The sequence below is a fragment of the Carcharhinus amblyrhynchos genome, chromosome 1, assembly GCF_965287045.1.
Source record: "Carcharhinus amblyrhynchos chromosome 1, sCarAmb.v2.hapA, whole genome shotgun sequence".
NCBI lineage: Eukaryota > Metazoa > Chordata > Chondrichthyes > Carcharhiniformes > Carcharhinidae > Carcharhinus > Carcharhinus amblyrhynchos.
This window is the reverse complement of record NC_137324.1, coordinates 57,324,493-57,348,131: the sequence shown is the minus strand read 5'-3', so window position 1 is coordinate 57,348,131 and position 23,639 is coordinate 57,324,493. Positions and strand designations below refer to the sequence as shown.

Here is a 23,639-nt window from a genome sequence, read left to right as displayed (position 1 = left end):
TAGCTCTACCCCACTGTCCTTACCCCATACTGCTGCAAATTCTTCTCTTCAGGTGCTTTTCCAATTTTCTTTTTAAGTCCTGAGTGAATCTGTCACCACCACTCTCAGGCACTTATTGTGACTGAGTTGAGGAGGAACTTCTTCACCCAAATGGTTGTAATCTGTGGAATTCCCTGCCCAGTGAAGCAGCTGAGGCTACCTTATTGAATGTTTTTAAGGCAGGATAGAATCATTTTTGAACAGTAAAGGAATTAAGGGTTCTGATGAAGTGGAACAGAGTGTATGAAAAGATCAGCCATGATCTTATTGAATGGCAGAGCAGGCTTGAGGAGCCAGATGGCTTATTCCTGCTCCTAGTTCTCATGTTCTTAGGAGTGCATTCCAGATCCTAATCACTATCTGCAAAAAGGTTTTTCCTCAAATCACCGATAGCTCTTCTTTCAGTCACTTTAAATTGGAAACCTCTGGTTCTCGATCCTCCTACCAATGGAGACAAGTTCCCCCTATCCATTCTGTCTAGACCCCTCATCAGTTTGAACACATCTATCAATTCTATTCTGAACCTTCTACTCTCCAAGGAGAACAGCCCCAGCTTCTCCAATTCAGCTACATAACTGAAATCCATCAATACTCGTGAATCTTATCCTCACCCTCTCCAGTGCCTCCACATCCTTTGTAAACTATGGCATTGAACACAATACTTCAGGCTGAACCAGAGTTTTAGAAAAGTTCTTGCTTTTATACACTATGGATGGGATTTTACAGCCTTGTTCAAGTGAGATTTCCATTGTCAGACCCTTGCCTGCTCCGATTCCGTGACAGGCAAGTTGGCGGATTTCCGGCCTATGCCTCTATTTATAAAACTCAGTATCCTTCACCAGTTTCTCAAAGTGCTCTGCCACCTTCACCGTTGTGTGCACAAGCATCTCCAGGTCCCTCTTCCTGTACCCGCTTTATCTTATTTTGACCTCCCTCATTCTTCCCACCAAAATGGATCATTTCACACTTCCCTGCATTAAATGATGTCTCCCATTTCAAATTTGGTGTCATCTGCAAATTTTGAAAGTGTTTCCTGCACACACAAGCCTAGGTCATTACAGAAATTCAGTGGACATAATACTGACCCCTGGGGAATCCCACTGTGTAACGTCCTTCAGTCTGAAAAATAACTGTTCATCACTACTCTCTCCCTCTTTTGTCATTTAGCCAACTTTGCTCCATGCTGCCGCTCCCCTTTTTATTCGGTGAGCTTCAACTTTGCTAATGTCAATTATGTGGGCACTTTATCAAGTGTCTTTTGGAAGTCCCTATGCACTATATCAACACATTAATCTCATCAGCTATCTCTGTACTTCATCAAAAACCTCAATCAAGTTAAGTTAGTTATAGCGAGGGCAATTGAATAAAAATGTAGGGAGGTTACGCTTCACTTATTATACATGGCACTAGTAAGACCACATGTGGAGTACTGTGTATAATATCGGTCACATTATTTAATTAAGAATGTAAATGTGTAGAAACAGTTCAGAGAAGGTTTACCAGACTAATACCTGGACTGGATGGGTTGTTTGGTGGGGAAAGGTTGGCTAGGTTAGGCTTGTATCCACGGAGTTTAGAAAATAAGAAGCAACTTGATTGAAATGTACAAGTCCAGAAGAGACTTGACAGGGTGGATATAGAGAGGATGTTTCCTCGTGTTGGAGAATCTAGAATCCAGGGTTGCTGTTCAAAAATAAGAGGTTGCTCATAGAATCATAGAAACCCTACAGTGCAGAAAGAGGCCATTTGGCCCATCAAGTCTGCACCAACCACAATCCCACCAGGCCCTACCCCCATATACCTACACATTTACCCGCTAATCCCTCTAACCTATGCATCTCAGGACACTAAGGGGCAATTTTTAGCATGGCCAATCAACCTAACCCGCACATCTTTGCACTCATTTAAATTCATTGCTCATTTAAAATGGAGGCAAGGCAATTTTTTTCTGTCAGAGAGTTGAGAGTCCTTGGAACTCTCTTCCTGGGAAGGAGGTGGGAAGCAGTGTTTGAATATTTTTAACACAGAGGCAGATAGATTCTTAGTAAGCAAGAGGGTGATGGGTTATCAGAGATAGGTGAGATGCACATTTGAGGTTACTATAACATCAGCCATGATCTTGCTAAATGACAGAGGAGGTTCTCTCCTCTGTCATTTGCCTCCTCCTGTTCCTTGCTCGTAAGTAACATGATTGGCCTTAAACAAAGCTCTGCTGGCTTTTCCTGATTCATCCACAGTCCAGGTGACTGTTAATTTTGTCATGGATTATCATCCCTAAAGGCCTTCCCACCACGAAGCTTGCAAGGTTTATCCCGACACCCTTCCTTAATCAAGGGCAGAGCAATTCTCTAGTTCTCTGGCGCCATCTCATGCTTAAGGAAGTAGGTCGCAGTTTATGGGTATATGAGAGGAGAAAGGCACAGGGTTAGGGTGAGGGAAGTGAGGGAAAAGCAGAAGGTGCATGCTTACACCTTGTAAATCAGAACAGAATGTGGGATGAAGGCAAAGTAGGAAGTGAGAAGGTGAATTCAGTCAAAATGTGAAGCGATCTACAATGGTTTCAGCCCCATTCACTGGCCACAATCCTAAGACTGGCCACTCCAATTGCTGCTGGCATTATCTTCTCCATGAAGGTTGAGGGCACACTAATATACCTGCCCTCTGCCTCATCCATTCTTCTGCCATCAGGTTATCACAGATCACAGAATACCACAGTGCAGAAAGGCCCTTCGGCCCATCAAGTCTGCACTGACACATGAAAGGTCCTGACCTGCCCACCTAATCCCACTTGTCAGCATTTAGCCCGTAGCTTTGAATGTTACGGTGTGCCAAGTACTCATCCAGGTATTTTTTAAAGGATGTGAGGCATCCCACCTCCACCACCCTTCCGGGCAGTACATTCCAGACTGTCACCACCTTCTGGGTAAAAACATGTTTCCTCAAAACCCTCCTAAACTTCCCAACCCTCACTGTTAACTAGTGTCCCTTTGTAACTGACCCTTCAACTAAGGGGAACAGTTGCTCCTTATCTGCCCTATTCATGCCCGTCGTAATCTTGTCAAGTAAGAGAGAGGGGGTGTGTCAGTGAGTGTGGTGCAACATGTTCAGTTTATTTCTCTGTCATGGTTGAATAGCTGTGAGATGTGGCTGTGAGACTTTCAACAGTACTGAGTGTGTGAAGCTATGAATATGAGGTTTAGTCATGAGTTATGGAGTGTTGGGAGGTTAGTGAAGTGTGGGTGCTGAATAGAGCAGTGTGTGAGGTTAGTGATTCAGGTGTAAGGATATGGCACCTTAAGAAACATTTAGTGACCTTGGCCACGACGTAAGGTCATTGAACCTCTTGTAGCGCTGCATCCAGGTTCTCTATGTGAGACTGCTGGCATTGACTGCATATTGGCTACCTGGACCCACAGACTTCTCTGTGTCCTTCTGGAAGGCCATCTGGTCCCTTGTGGATGGAAGACAGCTCTCCCCCACCCCAATTCCTGTACCAAAACTTCCGGTACAACTTTGTCTTCCTCTCTGCCGTGTAATGCCATATTCATCCCTCTTGCTGATCAGACAATCTTCTTCAGCCACTTGAAGAGGTGCAGGCTGGCTTCAAATTGCAAAGGCTCAACTCCCCAGTTATGAAAAATTCATATTGGACTCAAAATGTTAATGGCGTTACTCTCTCCGTAGACACTGCCAGATCTACTGAGTTCTTCCAGCATATCAAAAGCAGCGTAGTGGCAGGGAGGTTAGCACTGCTGCCTCACAGGATACGGCCTGGGTAGGACTGTTGTCAGTGCAGGCTCGATGGGCCGAATGGCCTTCTTCTGCACTGTAGGGTTACTACAATTCTGTTTTTATTTAAATTTGGAGGATTAGTTTTAGCCTTGCATACTCTTGGGTTTCCTGCAGCCGCTCAGTAACACATTTAGTGCTGTGCCGCACTTGACTAAATTAGCCCACTGCATGAAACTTCATCTCGATGAATAATCGTGGGTTAATCATGCATCACACTGCCCGTGCCCATTTTACTGTTTTACCTCTTAAAGACATTACAGATTGTTGCTATAAGAATGCAAAATAATACAGCATTCAGAGGTTGTATTACCTTAAATTTTATGACAAAATGGTGGCAGAAATGGTGTCTACATCAATGGAACGAAGTAGAAAGGGTCGAGTGCTTCAAGTTTTTAGGTGTCCAGATCACCAGCAATCTGTCCTGGTATCCCCATGCCAACACTATAGTTAAGAAAACTCACCAACACCTCTACTTTCCCAGAAGACTAAAGAAATTTGCATGTCAGCTACGATTCTCACCAACTTTTACAGATGCAACATAGAAAGCATTCTCTCTGGTTGTATCACAGCTTGGTATGGCTCCTGCTCTGTCCAAGACCACAAGAAACTACAAAAGGTTGTGAATGTAGCCCAATCCATCACGCAAAGCAGCCTCTCATCCACTGATTCTGTCGACACTTCCCACTGCTTCAGCAAAGCAACCAGCATAATTGAAAGACCGTACACACCCCAGGCATTCTCTCTTCCACTTTCTTCCATCAGGAAAAAGATACAAAAATCTGAAGTCACGTATCAACTGACTCAAGAACAGCTTCTTCCCTGCTACTTTTGAATGGACATACGTTGCATTAAGTTGATCTTTCTCTATACCCTAGAGTTTTCCCAGGATGGAACAGACAATTAGTCAATTACTAGGGACACAGATTTAACGTTTAAAGGAGATGTACAAGGCAGATTTTTTACAGAGAGGATGGTGGGTGCTTGGAACTCGCTGCCAGGAGAAGTAGTGGAAGTGGATACGGTAGGAGGGATAACCTGGGTAACTACAGGCCAGTGAGTTTGACATCAGTGGTAGGCAAGTTGATGGAGAGGATTCTTAGGGATAGGATGTATGAGCACTTAGAGCATTGCGATCTGATTAAGGATACGCAGCATGGCCTTGTAAAGGGGAAGTCTTGCCTTACGAATCTGGTAGAATTTTTTGAGGAGGTGACAAAAACGGTCGACGAAGGACGAGCCGTCGATATCGGCTATATGGATGGATTTGGGCCAGTGTCTGTGGGAGTTTGCGCATTCTGTAAGCCGTTTGACAAAGTCCCTCATGGTAGGTTGATAGAAAAGATTAAGGCTCATGGGATATGTGGCCAGGTATCTAGATGGATTGAGAACTGGCTTGCAAAGAGGAGACAGAGAGTAGTAGTGGAGGGGTCCTTTTCTAGCTGGAGGTCTGTCACTAGTGGTGTGCCGCAGGGCTCAGTACTAGGACCTCTTCTCTTTGTAGTGTATATAAATAACTTGGAAGAGGGAGTAAGTGGTGTGATCAGCAAATTTGCTGATGACACCAAGATGGCTGGATTGGCAGGCAGTGAGGAGCAGTGTCTGGCAATACAACAGGATATTGATAGGCTGGTATATTGGGCAGATGCATGGCAAATGGAGTTTAATCCGGATAAATGTGAGGTGATGCATTTTGGCCGGAATAATGTAGGGGTGAGTTATATGATAAAGGGTAAGCCCATAAGGAGTATAGAATCACAGCGAGACCTGGGGATGCAAGTGCACAAGTCTTTGAAGGTGGCAGTACCAGTGGAGAAGGTTGTGAAGAAAGCCTATGGTATGTTAGCCTTTATAGGAAGGGGTATAGAATATAAGAGCTAGAGTCTAATGTTGCAGTTGTATAGAATGTTAGTTAGGCCACATTTAGAGTACTGTGTCCAGTTCTGGTCGCCTTACTACCGGAAGGACATGGAGACTCTGGAGAGAGTGCAGAGGAGGTTTACCAGGATGTTGCCTGGTATGGAAGGACTGGGTTATGAGGAAAGATTGAGCAAACTGGGACTGTTTTCCCTTGAAAGACGGCGACTGAGGGGGGGATCTAATAGAGGTATATAAGATTATGAAGGGTATAGATAGAATAAACAGAGGTAAGCTACTTCCTACGATAGAGACACACAGTACGAGGGGCCATGGGCTTAAGGTGAGGGGGGAGAGGTATAACACAGATATTAGAGGGAGGTTTTTCACACAGAGGGTAGTGGGGGTATGGAATGCCCTGCCAAGTAAGGTGGTGGAGGCAAGCACGCTAGAGTTGTTTAAGAGTAACTTAGACAGGCACATGAGTGGGTTGGAAATGGGTGGATATAGGAGATTGTTTTAAATAAGGTTCATTAGCATTGGGGCGTCCCTGGTAAGGTAAATGGATATGGTATGATAATAATGTTTTTTCTCTTTTCATTCACAGGTTTTAAGTCGGTCCACCTTGCTGTCCAATGAGGGGCATATACGCGATGGGTCGTACTTGGGCTGCTCTTGATTGTTCAAGATTGGCCTAGTGCTTCATGTCGTTAGTGTGTGCTTAAACTGGAACAGATACTGGGCAAGACGACAGCTCAGTGACTATCACAGTTTGCTGTGCAGACACATGGATTTGGGCCAGTGTCTGTGGGAGTTTGCGCATTCTCCCCGTGCTTGCGTGGTTTTCTCCGAGGTGCTCTGGTTTCCTCCCACACCCCAAAGATGTGCTATTAGGCTGATTGGCAGTAATAAATTGTCCCTAAATTAGTTTCCCTCAATGTGGATGGCCATAAAACAATAGATAAGGGTCATGGGTGGACGGGGGGGGACTGGTAGTGTTAAAATGGCGGTGCAGGCTCGTTGGGCCGAAGGGCCTGTTTCCCGGGCTGTTCTTTTGTTCTTTGTTCTTTGGTAGCGACTTTTAAGGGCGTCTTGACAAATACATGAATACGATGGGAATAGAGGGATATGGTCCCCGGAAGGGTAGGGGATTTTAGTTCAGTCGGGCAGCATGCTCGGTGCAGGCTTGGAGAGCCGTAGGGCCTGTTCCTGTTCTGTAATTTTCTTTTTCTTTGACTGTAACACGGCATTCTGCACTTTCTCGTTTCCTTCTCTATGAATGGTATGTTTTGTCTGTATAGTGCACAAGAAACAATACTTTTCACTGTATACTAACACGTGATAATAATAAATCAAATCAAAAAGATTTAGGGTGAGACATTTTGTTTTAGTACTGGCCACATTAACACCAATACCAATTAAAACTACAACTAAGATGAGCGCATCCTGAACAGGGTAAATCTCTTACTGATTGCAACAACGCTGCACGTGTAACCAAGGTTTTGCTATTGAATCACATTTCAGAAAGATCAATCAGACGAATGTACATGGTATTTGTCTTTCAAAATTCTCCCTGAAACCACATAGATAGTGACATATACTCATCTGTTAGTAAATTAAGGAAATAAAATAGTTAACTTGAAACTATACCATTCTCAATTCCACATCAAATGAAGATAAATTACATAAATTAAAATCAAATCAAATGGTAATTAAGAGGTGCTGAAGTAACAGTTGGATGGAGATTGTCAATGCTGGAGGTAAAGGCTGGTTAATCTGCAGTTTGAATGGAGATTGAAGGTTACCGGCACTGTGCTGATCTACACTCACCTCCTGTGTAGAGAACAGATGTGTTCATTGTTTTACCAAACAGAGAAGTTACTTCTTTCTTCTCCTCCTCCAGCTCAGACACCTTCTTGGGCTGCACTGGAGTACTTGCTGGAATATTCTGTGGAGGAGGTGCAGGGAAAATCAGTTTCCCATCCTGTTAAAGAAAGAGGACTGGAAGAATTAAAATAAACCCATTCAATTAGGATTGTAAATCCAAGCTGCTTGGTGCAAAGCTACGTTATCCATTGTACAGGTGGCCCATGCAATGCAAAACACATCCACATTCTAACCCAGTTGTTCTTTGAGTGACAGCGGAGGCTCTGCAATTCACCTCAAGTGCCCTGGCTAAGAAAGTGGGCATGATGTGGAGATGCTGGCGTTGGACTGGCATAAGCACAGTAAGAAGTCTCACAACACCAGGTTAAAGTGCCACACAAACCTGTTTGGACTTTAACCTGGTGTTGTGAGACTTCTCACGAAGAAAGTGGGGTGTGTGTGTGTTGGGGTCGGTGGGATTAGGGCTGAAGCTCACTTGTACAAATTCAGACAGGAACAGAGGCCAGTTTTGAAAGGTACAGGAAGATAGGTGGTTAGTACATTCCAGCTCTTCCACAGCAAACAATTCAAACTCACTCCTTGAGGGCAGAGGAAGAGAGGTGAAAAGTTAACTTTGTACTTAGTGGGCTTGCCAAAACACTGGAGGTAAGACTGAATTTTGGCAGGGGTGTAATATGGATTGGATGCGCTGTTAGAAGTTCCCCTGATTTTTGTTTTAATTGCAATTCAATCTTATCGCTTTGCTCCTTTGTGGTAGGGGCATACGCTTAAAGCCGGTTAAAAAAAGGCACTTTCCTTCTCAGCAGGTGGGAGGTGGGGAGAAAGAATTAATAAGCAACATTAATGCCATCAACGTAATGCCTCTTAGATTAAACTATTGTGCCTTCATAGATGAAGGAAAACACAAAGTCAATAATAAATACCCTAGTAAAATTTTGTCCTGGTTTTAATACCCTTGACATCTTCATAAAACTGTTTGGATTCACGCTGATGGAAAGCACTGCACAAGCCCACGATGTGATATTAATGTGACTGTGCAGATGGATTCTGTCTGTGTTCAGCACTCACCTTCATCACCACAGTTCCTCGAACCACATGGTTCATTGTGCCGTAATTAAACTCATCCTTCAAATCCAAGTAAAAGTTTTCTGGGTCGGGGCTCACAGCTCTCAACAGCTTAACGATGTTGTTGGAGTACAACGTGCTGGACTGGGTAGCTAGACGGCTGGGAAGATCCATGTAGCCGATGTGAGTTACCCCCTGAAAAAAGAAAGAGAAAATGAATCTTTCTATAGAAGCTACTTGCCACACCTTTTAACAAATATACAGAGCAAAATAATTTCCTTTCAGCATCAAACTGATGAGTTTGCAAACTAGACACAGTTCATTTTTATTAGGCAAACTGAAGCTTAACACTTGGAACAGGAACGCAATTAGCAAGTGAAATTACTGAAGAAAAGCACCAACCAAAACGATGAGTACATCAGTTGAGTATGATATCAGAAGAGATCACACAAAAACTGTCTGCTGTCCCAGATCAAAGTACTGGGAAAATTGAAGACATTTAGGATTAACCCTGAAAGGTGTCAACAGAATGGATTTGATATAAGCAGTTAATGTAGTGAATATCAGCAATAGTCAATCTAAAGCATTACTTCAATGTAAAGCAAGGTACTAAACAAGCACGTATGGGTTAAAATTGGCTACTGTCGAGAGGTTACAGACATTAGGATTAAAAATCTTTTGTTGTTTTCTGAGAAGGTTAAATGAGATGCAAAGCTAAGTTCATTTAACATACAGACACCTGGCATAATGGGGGAAAGCCAGATCTTTCAATATTGTAAATGGCTCATTTAATTTGGGTCGAATAGCCTTGCCCCACTGTATCTATTTTATGATTTCCAGAGAACTCCTACAGTGCATAAAGAGGCCATTTGGCCCACTGAGTTTGTACTGTATCTCTGACAGAGGCCCTCCCCTCCACCCTATTGCCCTAACCCCACACATTTACCATAGCTTAGCCACCTAACCTACACACTTTGGGACACTAAGGGGCAATTTTCTATGGCCAATCCACCTAACCGGCACGTCTTTGGACTGTGGGAAGAAACCAGAGCACCCATAGAAAATCCATACTGACACAGAGAGAACGTGCAAACTTCACACAGTCACCCAAGGCCAGTATGGAACCCAGGTTCCTGACATTTTAAGGTCACAGTGCTAATCATTGTGCCACCATGTTACATAGTAACTCAAATTTGGTGTGATATAACTAATGGTTTTTAAGATTGTGACAACATTATAGCCAACAATAGATTACTGCTTCAACAAGAGTACTTAATTCGGGGAATTTGTTTAGTGGAGGAATTTGGTGCAATGACGCGCCTTTCTGCCGTTTAGGTGTGGACCGAGTGAGACAGCAATAAATAATGAGGAATGGCAGCAACGACAGTGGTTGACAAATCAAAGCAGACTGTCCACAATGTTTCCACAGAAAAACAAGGATGTTAAGAGGACATTAGGTTGGTAAATTTTTATGCTTTCTTTGCTCTCAAACCAAGACAATGGTTAAAACTATCACTGGGAAACTATAGAGCACTGTGTTAAATTTACAGTTTAGCTGAATCAATAAAATTTCAACTGGGGTGTGTATAAGATTAAGTAAGTTAACAAGAGTATTAACACAAAGCAGATCTAGAGGCATTAATTAAATGTAATGGTTTATACAAGGTGCAAAATACATAATAAAGGATGGAATTATAAATTTTATATCTCAGATCTTGGATGGACAGCTTGCTTGCAATTCCTGCACCATTCAGGGACGTCAGGGCATTCCATGTCCCCGGGTGAAGAAAGTGGCTCGAGTTGAGGATTTCTGATCTTGAGGAGCAGCCAGAGGAGTCATAGCTGAGCATCAGGGCAGATAAGTGCTTCCAGGACTGTACTTTCCAGGAGGCAGTCACCCCATACGTGGAGAAAGTTCAAGAGAGTAGATGGTGATCATCCAAAAGAGCAGAATGAGGCAGAAAGTGCAGGAGTCTTGGGAATGTGTTCCACTCTCAAACTGATACTCAGCGCTGGAGATTACTGGATGTGGTGACACCCGAAAGGAGTGCAGTTCAGACCATTACACAAATGGGCAAAGAGCTGCGCAAAGGGAAGCAGCAAAGATCAGAAATGTCATTATAGGAGATTCCATAGCTTGGGGAATTGTCATTATTAGTCCCCCACGGTGTGTTGCCTCCCTGGGGCCAGGGTGAAGGACAGCACAGAGATGGTACAGAATATTCTGTGCGGGGAAGGTAGTGCCAGAAATTGTGGTACACATCAGTCACAACGGCATATAGAGAAGGCAGGTAACACGGAACCAGCCAAACATTGACAGGAAAAACTGGAATGGAATGATAAGAACATAAGAAAAAATAGGAGCAGGAGTAGGCCAACTAGCCCCTCGAGCCTGCCCCGCCATTCAATAAGATCATGGCTGATCTGTCGTGGCTCAGTTCCACATTCCCGCCCTCTCCCCATAACCCTTAATCCCCTCGCTAATCAAAAACCCATCAACCCGCGTCTTAAAAATATTTAGCGAGGTAGCCTCCACCACTTCAACGGGCAGAGAATTCCAGAGATTCACCACCCTTTGAGTGAAGAAGTTCCTCCTCAACTCCGTTCTAAACCGCCCCCCCTTTATCTTGAGGCTGTGCCCCCTAGTCCTACTATCCTTTCTGAGCGGGAAGAGTCTCTCCACCTCTATCCTATCCATCCCATTCATCATCTTATACGTCTCAATGAGATCTCTCCTCATTCTTCTAAACTCTAACGAGTACAAGCCTAATCTATTCAGCCTCTCCTCATAGCTCAACCCCCTCAACTCCGGCATCAGCCTAGTAAACCTCCTCTGCACTCCCTCCAAGGCCAAAATATCCTTGCGTAAGTACGGCGCCCAAAACTGCACACAGTACTCCAGCTGCGGCCTCACCAATGCCCTATACAGCCGCAGCAAGACCTCCCTACTTTTATATTCAATCCCCCTCGCGATGAAGGCCAGCATCCCATTCGCCTTCCTGACCACCTGCTGCACCTGCAAGCTGGGTGTGTTCTGGAAGGAAGAGATGCTTCATGTATAGGCCTGAGCCATTCCAGCCAGGGTGAAAGATAAAGAAACCAAGGCCAAGACTTGTTTAATGATGAGGCAGATAGAGAAACTAATGAAACAATATTGAGAATGTATTGTACGCATCTGGTGAATTCTTCAAATGGGAACCAGGCTAAATACAATAAATTAAGGTGAAAAGAACAACTCCTGAAAAGAATAAATGAGACTAGCAGTGATTATCATAGAGATGAACCCAAAAAACTTTCATCAGCATGTAAATAATAAGAAATTTCAGACCTATTAGGGACAGAGGCACATGGAAAGGCTAGAAGACTTAATGAGTACTCTGCATAGACTTTTACAAAGAAGTGATACTGACAAAATATCAGGAGAAGCAGAGATTACAGAGGTAATGGATGGGGTGAAAATTGATGCAAAGAATGCACTGGAAAGGTTGGCTATGCTTAGTGTGGGTAATTCACCAGATGGCTTGCATCCCAGGTTGCTCAAGGAAGTCATAGAGACATAGAGGGTTATGGCATGGAAACAGGCCCTTTGGCCCAATTTATCCATGCCACCCTTTTTTTTATACCCCTAAGCTAATCCCAATTGCCCGCATTTGGCCCATATCCCTCCATACCCATTGTAACCATGAAACTATCTACATGCATTTTCAAAGGTAAAATTGTACCTGCCTCTACTACTACCTCTGGCAGCTTGTTCTGCCCTCTGTGAGAAAAAATTGTCCCTCCGGACACTTTTGTATCTCTTCCCTCTCACCTTAAACCTAAGCCCGGTAGTTTTAGGTTCCCCTACCTTTGGGAAAAGATATTGACTATCTACCTTGTCTATGCCCCTCATTATTTTACAGACCTCTATAAGGTCACCTCTCAGCCTCCTACACTCCAGAGAAAAAAGTCCCAGTCTATCCAACCTCTCCTTATAACTCAAACCATCAAGTCCTAGTAGCATCCTAGTAAATCGTTTCTTCACTCTTTCTAGTTGAGTAATATCTTTTCTATATTAGATGACCTATAATAATGTACCAGAAATTGTTGATCAAGACAAAGCTATATATATATAAATCTGAAGAAAGCCTTTGACAAAGTGTCACAAAAAAGGCAACTATTTGCCTGAGCCATGCAGAATTCCTGCATGGCTTCCTGGGCCTATAGAGATGGGCTCATCCTCAACTTTCCAGCCAGGAGTTAACAGCTCCATGTAAAATTCCACCCTGAACTGCCATTAAAGTATTTCATAAAATCAAGGGGTGTGTGTGTCTGTGTGTGTGTGTGTGTGTGTGTGTGTGTGTGTGGCCGTTTGCACCCAGTAAACTTCATGCAAAATAGACTCAATCTCATTTTTAAAGTATATTTATAAAATGAAAATCATGAAGACAAAAGGATAATTCCTAGGGGAAAAAAATACAATAGTAATCGCTTATGCAAGAACATGATTTTTGCAAACCATAAGAGCATAAGAACTAGGAGCAGGAGTAGGCCATCTGACCTCCTCAAGCCTGCTCCACCAATCAACAAGATCATTTTTTTAAATCACAGATTAATTACATCAGGAGATTTAACTTTTTTTCACTGGATCTTGAAAATGAACTCAGCTCCACTTACCCACCTACTCACCATAGCCCTTAATTCCTTTACTTTTCAAAAATGTATCTATCCTTGCCTTAAAAACATTCAATGAGGTAGCCTCAACTGCTTCACTGGGCAGGGAATTCCACAGATTTTGTGTGAAGAAGTTCCTCCTCAACTCAGTCCTAAATCTGCCTCCTGTTATTTTGAGGCCATGCCCCTGGTTCTAGTTTCATCTGCCAGTGGGAACAACTTCCCTGCTTCTATCTTATCTATTTCCTTCATAACCTTATATGTTTCTATAAGATCTCCCCTCATTCTTCTCAATTACAATGAGTATATCCCCAGTCTACTCAGTCTCTCCTCATAAGCCAACCCTCCCAACTCTGGAATCAACCTAGTGAATCTCCTCTGCACCCCCTCCAGTGCCAGTATATCCTTTCTCAAGTAAGGAGACCAAAACTGTACACAGTATTCCAGGTGTGGCCTCACCAGCACCTTATACAGCTGCAACATAATCTCGCTGTTTTTAAACTCCAACTCTCTAGCAATGAGGAATAAAATTCCATTTGCCTTCGTAATTTCCTGCTGTACCTGCGAACCAACTCCTTGTGATTCATGTACAAGGGCACCCAGGTCCCTCTGCACAGCAGCATGCTGCAATTTTTTACCACTTAAATAATAGTCCATTTTGCTGTTATTCCTATCAAGACGGGCTATTATTTAAATGTTTATAAACATCACTATAAATGCTAACTGAAATGTAACCTCTATGAAATAGGCTTATGTCAAAATCTATGCGTCAGGGACATCAGCTTCAACTTTCATACCTTGTGTATATAGAGCTCCCCGGGTTTAGTGGTTTCAATGTTCCCTCCTGTTTCAGAAGCCAAGTCCACAACAACTGATCCGTCTTTCATCGACTCCACCATCTTCTTGGTAATCAATACAGGAGCTTTCTTGCCTGCAGAAGTATCAAACTAGATTTTTAAACTGGATGAAAGTTTTCACTGAGCGGTTCCTGGTCACAATTTCTATGCAAATTCTATAGTTTGCAAGTAAGAAGACTTACCGTAAAACAAATGTCCTAAAGTTGGGTTTTGACTGCAAGTGTCTACATTACTGAATGTTGCCACATGCTTGTGCTTTATTATACAAAGTTAAAACACTGCATTCAACAATCCAAGTAATCAAAAAGCGAAAAACAGAGTGAAGAGGCCATTCAAGGTTTAGTTTAACTTTTAAAGGATTAGTTTAACTTTTTTTCATTGGATCTAGAAAGTGTTTCTTTTTTCAGTACGAAGTATGTTTGAGAGACAGTTCCATTAGATTGTTAGGTTTTTTTTGTATCCAACTCAAGCTACCCTACTTAGTGGCGAAAATCCACCCAAGTTAATCTCCACCCCTTTTTACAGCTTTTTTCTTCTTAAAATTAATGCCAATGTTAATTTTACACTTATAAGTTCAATTTTTAGAATTTTCTGTTAAGCTTCATCTTGGTCAATAAAAATAATGTTTTACTGACACTGAATAACAACTGAAGTCTGTTTCCTGAATGAATCAGAAGTCTCTCTTGCAATTGGGAGATTTAAGCTGGGCAGCACGGAGGCACAGTGATTAGCACTGTTGTCTCACAGCTCTGGGTCCCAGGTTCAATTCTGGCCTCAGGTTACTGTCTGTGTGGAGTTTGCACATTCTCCCCGTGTCTGCGTTTCCTCCAGTGCTCCGGATTCCTCCCACAGTCCAAAGGTGTGTGGGTTAGGTTGATTGGCCATATTAAATTGACCCTAGTGTCAGGGGGATTATCAGGTTAAATATGAGGGGTTGTGGGAATAAGGCCTGGGAGGGACAGTGGTCATACATACTTGATGGCCTCCTACTATACTGTAAAGATTCTATGAATTTTTGCCAACTGCTACTTCGGGAGACAAATATTGCTATTCCATATATATTTTAGGATTCAGGCTTCACAGTGACCACTAAGTCTTAAAATGTCCTTACAGTCATTCAGGCATTCCTCACATACTATGGTAACCTATCCACATGGTGAGATCAGGGGATCAAATCCCCCCTCCTTCCCATCTCCTTAATACAACACAGAATCGGCCTCTATGTCACCCTCTATTCCTATTCAGACCTGTGCAACAGCCCAATTCTTCTTAAATCTGTCATTGTGAGAAAACTTCTCTAAATTGCCAATGTCACTTCTATTTGACTTCCTCAGGCCTGCAGCTTTAGCGCAAGGCTTAGAAGAGATAAGTAATTTATAGCTTTTAACCTTTTTAAGTGCTAAGTCATTTTCGATCTTATCTGATTTTCTTCTAATTGATTCCCCATGTGCAGATGCAGCTGGGAAACTGCAGGATACCAGTCCTTTTAGCTAATCTAGATAATTGCCCATTTTGGGCATAGAATCTACTGTTCTTTAAAATATTCATGTGTACAGCAGACTTAGGTCAATGAAATACCGTGGTAAACACCACACTCGCTGGCAAACCACCTGGAAGATTTTGGTTGCACCAACAATATAAATCCACAAATATTCAGTCTTACAACCGGTTGAGATCTCTGTGCTCCTCCACTTCTGACCTTGAATATTCCTGATATTCATCACTCTACCACTGGTGGCCAATCTCTCTACCTCGCTCTCCTCCTTTCAGACATTCCTTAAAAGTACCTCTTGTTCAAGCCTTTGGTCGCCTGCCCAATAACTCTATGTGGCTCAATGTCAGATTTTGTCTCAATGCTCCTGTGAAGAATCTTGGGATACTTCACTATGTCAAGAGTGCTATGTAATGTCAGTTATTGTTACTGCTCTCTAAATGTGCCCAATAGTTAACAAGCTCTGCAAGACAGAACTTGGTACTCAGCTAATTCAATGTTACTACTGAAGCCTGAAATGTATGACAAGTTTGTAGAGAACTTGTGCTACCCACATAAAGCCGACACCAAAAGGACTGAACTACCTTCAGGTTCCAGCCTTGTTTAAATGTTCAGGTGATGCGGAAAGATGGGCACTTCCTCCAGTTCACCATAATATGAGGTGACTTGTTGGTCTCTGCTTTGGAAACATCAGGAGCCATGAGGAAGGGGGAGATGGAACAGCAGAGGTCCAAATTTGGTTATTAAAAATTAAGAGAAACATGCCCATTGAGACCTTGAGGACCAGCCAGGGGGTGGTGGGTGCAAGCTTCAGTTAGTCCATCCAGATCTTTTAATCAGAGTCACATTAAGGTCACAGAACCCCAATTTCTATTGAATTTGGACTTAGCACCTGACAGTTCTGTTGGAGGAAATCCATACACACCTGAAATTTCAGTAACCTTGTTTAAGGCTAAAGCAATCTGGATCAGGATAAAGAGAAAGCTAATGAGGAAATGATGGCCAAGTGCATAATAGTTGGGATGGTATTGGTTAGAGAACATTTCTATTGAAGAAGTCTTTGTAGACTTTTGTATGTTAACAGCAAGTCTTTATAATCTACTTCTAACCATATACATATGTACGGTAAAGGTCACCAACAAGGAGTTATCGCCATATCCGGAACTCAGAACATCCCTGTGCCAGGATGACCCTAGGTCTGGGCCATGTGCCTGCACTGTGTGGGCGGTACTGTTCTCAGTCCTACAGTTATCATAAGCATTATGCTACACCTTCTCCAAGGCTTCACCCCGTGAACACAAAGTTTCACTAGCTTATTTTGTGCTTTACATCGTTATTAGTCTTATGCATTTACCTTGTTGTTAGTATCTTAACACTAGTCCAATTTTATTGTTATTACTGTATCAGCATTGTTACAACATTCTCATTACGCTATCTCTCCTCTTCAAGTCCTTGAAGTTGAAAGTTCAGATAATCTGGAGGCTTCATAATCCTTCCACATCTCTATGGAGAAGCAGTAGGCCCTTGCTATTGTCTTGAAAATTGGATTGGCATTTGGGTATTGTTATCAAAAGTCCTCCACTGGGAGGGGCATGTTTAGGGAGAGGGCAGAGATGCTTCCTGTTGCATCTGACTGTGTAATATACCATGCCAATCTTATAGGATTGGGATTGGTCTTTGTTCCATCAGAGGACCGTTCCTTAAGCCAAGATCCAGATCCAAAGATGGCCACCCTGTTGCAGCTATGGCACATGTCTGGTGTGGTGTCCTCTGTTGCAGGCAGAAGGTTGCTTTGTCTGTACGACTGCTTCTACTTGATGTCCTGGCAACCAACATTGAAATTAATGTTTTCGGCAGGCTTGGAAGTTGTGTCCGAGATATCCTGCCCATTAGGAGCACGGATGGGGACAAGTTGCTCTGTGAGTTATGTGAGCAGAGCAATGATGAAGTCCTTTTTTTTTCACGACAGCTTTCACCATACCACGTGCAAATGGATTTTTAAGAACAGCAAGCTATGGCTCTGAAGTGAGACAGGCATGTAGTTAGCCACATAGTGAATCTTACAAGATGAGGGCAAAACTCTGGATCCTTTGCAAACTCTTTCTCATTCAATAAAGATGCCAATGCCTTATGGCCCATCTTAATCATGACCTTGAGATTGATGACGTAAACTTCTCACAAGCCCATGTGACCACCAGAACTTCCTTCTCGATGACGATAGAAAAATAGAACGTAGAAAAACTACAACACAAAACAGGCCCTTCGGCCCACAAGTTGCACCGAACATGTCCCTACCTACTAGGCTATAGAAACATAGAAAAACTGCAGCACTAATGATATATCTTGTCTCTGCGTCCGACAGCCCCTTGGAAGCATAGGTGACAGGTCAGCAACCATCATCCAAATGCTCCTGAAAGAGAACTGCCTGAGGCCTATGGACCAAGTATCAGATGCTATGGTGGTGAGCTAGGCCAGGTTGCAGTGGGCCAGAATGTCAATGGAGTGCAGCATTGTGCTGAATGCTCTTGTTGGGAGTTCACTACCATGCTTGACAGTGAACACTGCTTTTTTTTGTGGGTTCGCTGTGATGCCTTTGCAGCTGAGGATATGGGTCAGGAACCAAATGGGGATCTTGGTAAATTCATATTTGTCATTTGGTATTAGCCCAGACTCCTGCAGATGCTCTCAAACTGCAAAAGTTTGCTCCGCTATTCCACTGCAATCCCATGAACTACAATATTGTCCTTGTGGCAAATGGCACCTTGAAAGCTTTGGAAGATGTTACACATTACTCTGGCCATGACATGACCCCAAAGAGCAGGCAGTTGAAGCAAAATCTGTCAAATAGGTTAATAAATATGATTAGGAGCCACGGTAACTGACCGAGGAGAAGCTACCAGAAACACCAAGTTTGTAAATCTCTGCTCCTGGAGAACCTGGACAGGCTCTTGTCCACTGAGGACATGGGCTGGACTTCCCTGGCAATGGTCTTTTTAAGCTCTGTCAGGTCAACACAGATGCAGAGGGAAGACTGGGAAGATTGCTCCCATGTTCACTATTTCATCCAGGGGCTGTTCTTCACGAGTGAGTTGGGTACTTTCCGTGGAGTGAAAACCAACAATGGTTCAATGTCATCCCTGAACATAATCCTGTCCACGCTTTTCAAGCATCCGAGCCCTGTGTAGAGCTTCTGGAATTTGTGTCTATATTTGGAGTCAAACTCTTACAAGTTAACCTCACCAATCCAGTGCAGGAGGATGTGTTCAATACAGTTGTTGTGGCTTAGAATGGTTCATATTGTAAAAATAAAGAGGGTCGTTTGGATAGTTGTGTCCTTATACCTCAGAAGAGTCACTAGAAGGCTGCCCTTGACTGGAAAATAGATTTCTCCTGCGACGTGAGATGAAGAGTCCATGGTTCGAGTTTTATGAACCGCGGCGTCTTGTCTGACTGGACTGTCACGCTGGCACCTGAATCTAATTTAAAATTTGAGACTATCATATATTCAAAATAGATATATTAAAAATATCTTCCTCCAAAGACCCTGATTTTGTAACTGGTCTGGGCCTCAAGTCTATATAGAGTTTGAAGTGTGGAACTGTGATCCATGGTAAAGATGTTTAAAGTGTGAGTACAGCCTTAAGAGTTTATAGCTTCCAAGATGGCATCGCCGTTCACTGCAGTGCAAAGGATTTCCGGCGCTTACTAGTTTTGGTGGATTCGACAAAATAGCAGAGGTGCATTTCTTGAAGAAAACATTTTTTAATAATGGCTGTGTGGGTCAGCTGTCTGCTAACTTACTTCATTCAGTGATTTATTGTTTTGAGGAAATGGCACTGAAGTTCAATGCAGACTTGGTGTTTTATGAATTGGTGACCGTGATGTTCCCAGAGGTTGAGTAGTTTAATTCATAGTTAATGAGGTGTTTTGTTTAAGTGGCGCTTCTGACTCTGGATTAACAGAAAGGAGTTCTCGGGGTTCGCTGCAGGCTGGAACTTAGGACATTTAGAATTCCTAATCTCTGGGCTGTGTGCTGAAACTGGATTCCAAGGGAGATTCCATGGGATCTTCTGCTGTAATCAAATCTCTGCCTTCAGCTGCCAAGTTCTTATCTCTGTCTGTTATCTCTGGAGCTGTTCCTAGCAAAATTTCTCAGCATTTTCAGCTTCAGTTTGGAGACTCTTCCAAGTCAGAAATTTCATTGAAGCTTCTATTTTTCTTAAGTCTTTCACATTTTTGTGAGATTGAGGGTTTGATCCTATGGTGCCACCATGTTGCGATGATGTTGGTTACAGAATGTTTTGGTGAAAAAAGTCTTCATAGTCTTCTATATGTTGTCAGCAAATCTTTATTAGCAACGATATATCCATGTACAGTAAAGGTTCAGGGGAGAAACTATCACTATGTCTAGGTCCTAACACAATCCTGTTCAATACCACGGGATCTTGTGCCTTCTTACATAGCGGTACTATACTCAGGCCCACATTATCCCTTATGACTCTTATCATGCAAAAGCGGTTCTAGGTTTATGGAGACATTTAATACTTCCATTAGTGCAGGTTGAGGTGCTGTTCCCACCAGATGTAACCTTATTCCCCTCAAACGTTACACATGCTCAAGAAGCCACTCATGACTTTGAATCTGTAATCAATTGTGACAGTGGAATGCTCTGAATGTTTCTGCTAAAGGTGGTTTTAGATAAATGCACATCAGGAAGATGTAGGTGAGTGAATCCTGAGACTTCAAGTAAAATAGTGGGAGGTCGTGAACAGAGTTGAGGAGGAACTTGAACAGAGTTGAGGAGGAACTTCTTCTCTCAGAGGGTGGCGAATCTCTGGAATTCTCTGCCCACTGAAGCAGTGGAGGCTACCTCGTTGAATATGTTTAAGTCACAGGTAGATAGATGTCTGATCGATAAGGGAACTAAGGGTTATGGGGAGCACGCAGATAAGTGGAACTGAACCACTTTCAGATCAGCCATGATCTTATTGAATGGCAGGGCAGGCTCGAGGGGCTAGATGGCCTACCCCTGCTCCAATTTCTTATGTTCTTATGCTCTATACGATCATAAAACAAAGTCATGCAATGTTAAGAACCATCCAAGATTAGACAAGGTTTAATGGTGTAAGAAATTCCATTATTCCAAGAATGAAGAAGGCTATTCAAGGCAAGTAAGCCTGTTATGTTCAACACCTTTAAAAAAAAACAAAGGCAATATTAATACTTTCTGCACCTTTATTTTTTGTTTGCAGACCACCTCCATTCACATGCTCAATTTCACTTGGTTGAATACCAAAACAGGATGCTCCTTCTGAACAAGCTAACTCCTCTAACTTTCTGCATTGACACATACATGCTTTGGCGACTGTCCCTCAACTCCATGCAGACACTATTTACTTCAAAACCCCAGAGCGTGGCATGAGTTTGCCATGAATCTAATCTTGTGCTAAACAGGCAAAATTGCAAGTGAACAATCATAAATTTATTGTAGCAATTTCCAAAGAGTCCAAACTAACTCAAGTGTCAGTGAGTGTGAGCCAAGTTCAGGAAAATGGGATTTGGAGGGAGGTCAGGTGTTTCTCGTGTGAGTTCGCAGACACGGCAGATGGGCAGAAGGGCCTTGTCCACACTGCATGATTCTGTCTTATTTATAAATATCTTACCTGGAATAAGGGCGGTAGTGATGATTATATCTACTTCTTGGCACTGCTTAGCAAATAGCGCCATCTCTGCTTCAATGAACTCCTTGGACATCTCTTTGGCATAACCTCCTGTACCTTCGCCAGACTCTTCAATGTTTACTTCCAGTGGTTCTGCACCTAAAGACTTAAACTGTTCAAGAGCTGCAGCTCTGTGGAAGCAAATCAGAATTTAAACTTAATACTTATTGTATACATCCTGGAATAGATTTTGACTTGGTGGGATAGAGACTTCTCTCGTAAGGATGTAATGCAATCCCCAGTATTTTCAAGACAGCTATTCTAGCCCTCATATTAACTCAGGGTTGGATGTCAGTGCGGCACTGGCAAGGCAAATAACAGATTCGCTCTGATTCGCCAACACGAGGTCCAGACCATTGAAAATCCTGGGTCTCATTACCATATTCCTGGTCTAATTGATACCTGAAACCGGCGGGAAGGATGTAAAGAGTGGTAGAGAAAAATGGAAAATGAAGAGAGGAGAGGAGGGTGAAAAGAATAAAAAGGAGGGTGGAGAGAGGCAAAACTTACTGCAGGGAGAGAGAAGCAAATTCATATTCTCACAGTAAGATTTTCACTCACACTCTCTGGATGACTACTTGAATGACATAAGCACTGTTCTGCTGCATCAGTGGATTAAAGTGTTGAAGTAAAATGAGAGCACATAGATTTAGGCAGTAAAAGAGTGAGGGCTTATGCCAGGAAATTCTTCATCATGCAACCACTGCACATCCTCATAAAGAGTATCAGAGGCAAAATATCTGGAATCTTTTAAATAACAATTGGGCCCAACACCAGGGAAGCTCTAGTCTCTTTTTTGAAAAGGGTTCAAAGTCCTTTCCTGGTGCATAGCCACCTGGTAAGTACCTTGCTTTCCAGAAATTCATCCTGGGGTTTCATGAGGAGTTGTAAGCAATAAGTCTCCACCAGCATCTTTGGAATATTCTTCCACTAGTCAATCATAATCTCAGAACATGAAAATGAAGCTTTCCACTTAAGGTACGGCACAGGGAGCTGAAGTCTTTTCCCAAAATTATAAGTTAGGCCTGGTCAGATCAGGCTTAAAACCTTCTGTCCTACAATATGTAAAATATTACATCTCAAAAAAATGGTGGAACTTTTGCCATTACAATTATTTTTAACAATAAACCTTGCATTCACTGCTGAGTCTTATTACTTTGGAACATAAATTCTAATCTGTACAATTATATTACTGCATAATGCTGCATCAGTAACATATGTCTCGGTACGTACTATTGAAATTAATTTATTTTTAATTATATTAATTTATGGTTAATAATCTAAAGTTGTGCATTTGTGAAGTTATTCAATCCAAGCAAAGCCACATGAAAGGAAGATCCGCAATACAAAACAGCACTATAGGGGACAAATGATCCCAAAATCTGTTTAATAACTAAGGCAGCGAGAGCAGTGCCAAATTAGGAGTCATGTAAATTTAATATGAAACAAAGGTCATGCTAGCTGGGAACAAAGGACAGATACAGGACAACATAGTCCACATGAACATTTTATTCAAACTAAACAAATAAAGCATCAAGTTGATTCTTCATTTATTTACAGTTAAAGCAAATAACACTGATTATGTTTTTTTCTCCTTTTCCTATGAAACCTCTCCCTCTTCTTCCATGGATTTCCCATCCACCCTAACCCTAGGCAGCAGATCCTATTCCAAGTTCCAGGGGAGTGATACGTTAGCTTAGATGTCAGACTCCAGCAGCACCCAGCTCCTTCCACCCCGACGGGGCTGCAGGTCCAGCTCCAAGTCAAGCTGATTAGGTAGCAGACTATTCCCTCCAGGACCAACACCGCTGTATAGTAAAGGGCCAGGCCTTTCAAAAGGCTGAAGGTTTGCCCACAGGATCTCCTCCAGATGTTAAACCATCGGGGAAAACATGATAAAATCCTGGCAAAGAAAAGCTGCGCTAAAGCTTCCGCAACTCCAGGTATGAATTTGCTTTGCTTTCCTCTTTGGCCCCAATAATTTCAGAGCTGTTAACTCGATGATGGCTACAGTTAAAATCATAGAATCCCGACAATGCAGAAGGAGGCCATTTGGCCTATCGAATCTGCACTGATCACAATCCCACCCATCCCCGTAATATTTATCCTGTTAATCCCTCTGACACTAAGGGGCAATTTAGCATGGCCAATCCACCTAACCTGCACATCTTTGGAGCATGAATGGAAACCGGAGCGTCTGGAGGAAACCTACGCAGACGCGGGGAGAACATTCTCCACTCTGATTGGGGCAATAATGTGGCACAGTAGTTAGCTTCACAG

The 23,639-nt window shown here is 42.7% G+C and overlaps 1 protein-coding gene across 1 annotated transcript in view; it reads right to left on the bottom strand.

Annotated features, from left to right (window-relative positions):
* LOC145349379 (NAD(P) transhydrogenase, mitochondrial-like) overlaps window positions 1-23,639 on the bottom strand; it is a 109,328-nt gene that overhangs the window by 68,421 nt on the left and 17,268 nt on the right. Inside the window, exons 6-9 of the mRNA XM_080197901.1 lie at window positions 21,303-21,490; window positions 14,088-14,221; window positions 8,641-8,832; window positions 7,516-7,669 (exon numbers count right to left, since the gene is read on the bottom strand). Of these exons, the coding sequence (XP_080054027.1) occupies window positions 7,516-7,669; window positions 8,641-8,832; window positions 14,088-14,221; window positions 21,303-21,490 (668 nt within the window). The remainder of the gene's footprint in view (window positions 1-7,515; window positions 7,670-8,640; window positions 8,833-14,087; window positions 14,222-21,302; window positions 21,491-23,639) is intronic.